The 4,276-nt window shown below is 39.3% G+C and overlaps 1 protein-coding gene across 1 annotated transcript; it reads left to right on the top strand.

Moving 5' to 3' along the window:
- Nucleotides 1-394: 394 nt before the first annotated feature.
- Nucleotides 395-4,001, top strand: LOC124278870 (high-affinity choline transporter 1-like; the record flags this gene model as incomplete). Its single annotated transcript, XM_046714652.1, has 3 exons — nucleotides 395-524; nucleotides 764-981; nucleotides 3,098-4,001. Coding segments are annotated over 3 exons (828 nt in total), but the record flags the coding sequence as incomplete, so codon positions are not given.
- Nucleotides 4,002-4,276: the final 275 nt, after the last annotated feature.

Raw genomic sequence — 4,276 nt, forward strand, 5'->3', positions numbered from 1 at the left:
GTCTTTATGCGTCCGCTTGTCACGCTGAAGACCTGGGTGCGATTCCCCACATTTATACAATGTGTGAAACCCATCTCCGATGTCCACCGCCGTGATATTGCTGGAGTATTGCTGAAAGCGGCTCAAAACCATACTCACTCACTCACTCTTTGATAATTGTCGACTAGGGAAATCCATTGCAGCAGTATTACTTGGGATATACACAGGTTTTATGCAACCTCCGACTCTTGGTATTATATCAAACGTGACGCATAAAACCAAACATACCGAGGGTTCCATGATAGAAACAGAAGGGATCGTCCCCTTTTGAAAGTATTTTACTGCCTTGACCAGAAGTTCAAAGCGAACAATTTTAATATGAAAATCAAATTATGAACGTCAATGTTTATTTCAGGAGCTATATCAGCGGGCACTTGCCTGTCGAACCCCCGAGCAGGCTAGGTCGTCCACCATGATTGCCGGCATCTTCTGCCTGCTGCTGTCGGTTCCACCGGCAATTATCGGCGTCGCTGGAGCAGCAGCTGGTAAGCAGTTATTTCGAGTATTTTCTAATCTGTGACGAATTTAACTGATATACATGCAACTCATTGCCATAACGTTACCTCCTCCACCGTGGATAAACTGCAGATGTTACTTCAGACCAGAAATACCATAGAGGTCACACCGCTTTTCTTGAACTACGACACGGTTAAGAGAATGGGATCTTGAGGTTAGCATCTCCTAATGAATTCTTTAATACCTCGATATCCTGATGATGGTACAGATTGGAACGCTACGTCGTACACTGGAGAAGTCCCGATCCCCCCAAGCCAGATGGGAATGATCCTTCCCCTGTCTCTCCAGTATCTGTGCCCCACCCCCGTCGCCGTCGTTGGTCTGGGTGCCGTCTCCGCTGCAGTCATGTCCTCTACAGACTCTACTGTTCTCGTCACCTCGTCAGTCTTCACCAAGAATATCTACAAGACTCTCATTCGCACTAGGGTAAGCTTTAACATTGACGTGGATGGTACTCTAAATATCATACCATTAGACTGAAGCTGAATAACGGCAATGCAAAGTATGAATGAATACCAGGATGTTATTTGGATATGTATAGTTCTATAATTTGAAAAGTTAAAAACAGTTACTCTCCCCAGTTAAAACTTCTAGGGCCGAAACCCGTCAGTTTAAAGGCACTACCGGTATATGACACTTCACTTCTCTAAAAATAAATAATGCATTTTTCTCAAAAATAGTAACTATCAGCCCCCAGAGGGGCGAACATATAATTTATTAAAACCAATACATAAATACGTGTTTACATTACAATATTAAAATGAAAAAGTTGGAATGAATTAATGCAACGTTGCATTAAATCGACTCTCACGTCCTCTACACGCTGAACTTTTTAAGCGAACCCCATAGAGTTATATCCCTTGGAGCGCTCTTTACGAATGTCCTCAGCACAACTTGTCATTGAAACCAGTCCGGCAAACACCGACAACACTGCATGCGAAAGTTTTCGATGTACGGAGCAATTGTTTCCATTCCATATGTGGCATGTGTTCTCTGTCTGGAAGCTGTTTCAATTATAGATTTCAGGCAAGTCGTAAGGGATAATAAGTCTTTTATTGCATCAATAGGAAGCTAAAGTGAGTGCATATGCCCCAATATATATAATATAGGCCACAATATTGCCTTCAAGTAATAGTGAGGTAAGAGACATATTAAGTTGTACCAGTATTAAGGGGCGTATGTATGCTTAAATTAGTCCCTTTCTATGGTGTGTTCCGAATGAATAATGGCAACTGCGGAGTTTTCTAATACCCTTGGTATAATGACCATATCGATAACAAGGTGTTTGAGAAGACTCCGCAGTTACCGTTATTCAACTAGAACAAATTTCTGAAGAGTGAATTCTCCGCCAGGAAAGTTTTGGACAAAATGTACTCTTCATGTTGTACTCTCGGTTGACGTGCTGTGACATTCGTGACCAGAGCTACAGATAAAACTTTTGGGGTCATTGAGTTATGTACTCGCTTGTGTTATCCTGGGTGTCCTAATTTTCCTTTGATTAACCAAATAAATTGTACCCACCTCACTCAAACTTCATTGGATATTTTGCCATTTTTCATTACTTGTAAAAATATATTTAAATTTTGTTGGTGTTGGTTTACGTGTTTGTGTTATATATATATATATATATATATATATATATATATATATATATATATATATATATATATATATATATAGTTGATCTGTAATAAGAGAAACGATAAAAAAGACTGCAAGTTTCCAAGTTCATGTGCTGAAATAGAACCTCTCAATATTTCTCAGTTATTTTATCCATCTACCGGTACGCAAACTAAGCTTTGACATTTGTGTGTGTACACATGTAAGTAAGCCATTAAACAGCTGATTGAAAAACAAATATAATCTGAAGTTATCTCCCTTGGACCCCAGAAGGTTTCGTTGAATGTTATCGAAATACAGCTTGGCCAAGCAAACAAGGTCTCGATAATAAACTACATTTCCATATATCCGTTTGATATATATATTGGAACATATTTACAATTGAGAGTTGACTTTTCACTTAACGTTAACCACATAGAAATTTAGAAAATTGACGTCACAGCGTTACAATACCTTGGAACATTTTAACACCCTTTTGGTCATGTGCTTTCGTTGCTTTAGGTTGATGGCAGTCTCTATAGTCTTTTAAATTAGTTTCAACTGTCTCCAGATCGACATCTTCGTCCTGATAATCCATGTTTCCTTAACTCAGAATATCATTTAAGACATTCGAATTCATGTCAAAAACAGTCTTAATGTTTCCTAGATGATGCTTACATCGTTTTTAAGTTTATGCATCCATAAATGTCCCAAAAGTCGTTATTAAATGTAGATTAATTTATGTACATATCCAGACCATGACGTCAGAATGCAATGACGTCATACTATTTTGATGACAAAACTGCAGTGAACGTAAAGGCACATATCTGGAGCGATGTTGTAGGTAAGATGGTCGAGTTCACAGCATGTTCTGCACTCCCAAACATGATCTAAACAGACTTCTTCAAAATGTTGTGATTTCATTTACTGAATCGCGTTGCAGGCTTCTCCTCGAGAAATGATGTGGGTAATGAGACTGGCTATCATTGTGGCCGGAACACTAGCTACCATACTGGCCATTGTGGGGAAGAGCGTCTACGGTCTGTTCGTCCTCTCCTCCGACCTCATGTACGTCATCCTCTTCCCCCAGTTTATCAGCGTCATGTACTCGAAAACCGTTAACGCCTACGGGTCTCTAGTTGGCTTCATCATAGGATTTGTAGTCCGCATAGGGGCTGGGGAGCCTCTCATCAACCTCCCGATCTTCATCACCTTCCCATTCTATACAGAGACAGACGGTCAGAGGTTCCCCTACAGAACCTTCATCTGTGTCATCACGTTCGGTGTCATATACTGCGTGTCTCGGTTGGCGGATGTCTTGTTTGACAAAGGAATTCTTCCGCAAAAGTTCGATGTTTTAAAACGGCCAAGGAACATACCACATGGTGAGGCTGCAGAGGTTGAAGAGATGCTTGACAAATAATCAACGTCTCACACATCAGACGGTGGTGCGTTTGAGACCAGCGTTGAAGCAAAACTGTTCCAAGAATTAACAATGTTTGCAATTTTAAGATGCTATACATTTTTATTACACATACTTAGACAGAGGCCATACCCGGATTACAGTGTATTCATTACTATGATGAATGTTATAATTAGATTTGTATTCAAGTTGAATTGAATTTACAGGCAGCACATTGTTTATCAAATCCTTGAAATTTTCGTGTATGTTATGTACATAATTTGTTATTTGACAGTGAATGTCCTAATTCTCTTACAGTACATACTGATGTAAATGAAATGTAAATGTACAGTGTAGATGCGCATACATCTGTAGATATAAATGAATCCATTTAAATATGTACATAATAGATTTATTACACCTTTGAATACATGCAGTAACTCTATATTTTCGTGGTTTTCTGTACAGTGGATATTGCAATGACTATATATGTCGGCAGTGGCATTGCCTTGTTGCTATAGTGATCACTGGATGGTTCCAGGGGCATGGAAGGATCAACAAGTATCACGAGAGACATTACATTCTTCTGGACTCATCTCTGCCTCTCAAATATTATTAAGGTAATTAACAACCTGGGACATATTTTTGAAGTAGCACTACCTGTAAAATGTATGTCTACATGTTATATCAACTGTAGGAATAGCGGATGAGTGAGTGAGT

The sequence above is a fragment of the Haliotis rubra genome, unplaced genomic scaffold, assembly GCF_003918875.1.
Source record: "Haliotis rubra isolate DU_JTF1 unplaced genomic scaffold, ASM391887v1 Scf2427, whole genome shotgun sequence".
NCBI classification, from domain to species: domain Eukaryota; kingdom Metazoa; phylum Mollusca; class Gastropoda; order Lepetellida; family Haliotidae; genus Haliotis; species Haliotis rubra.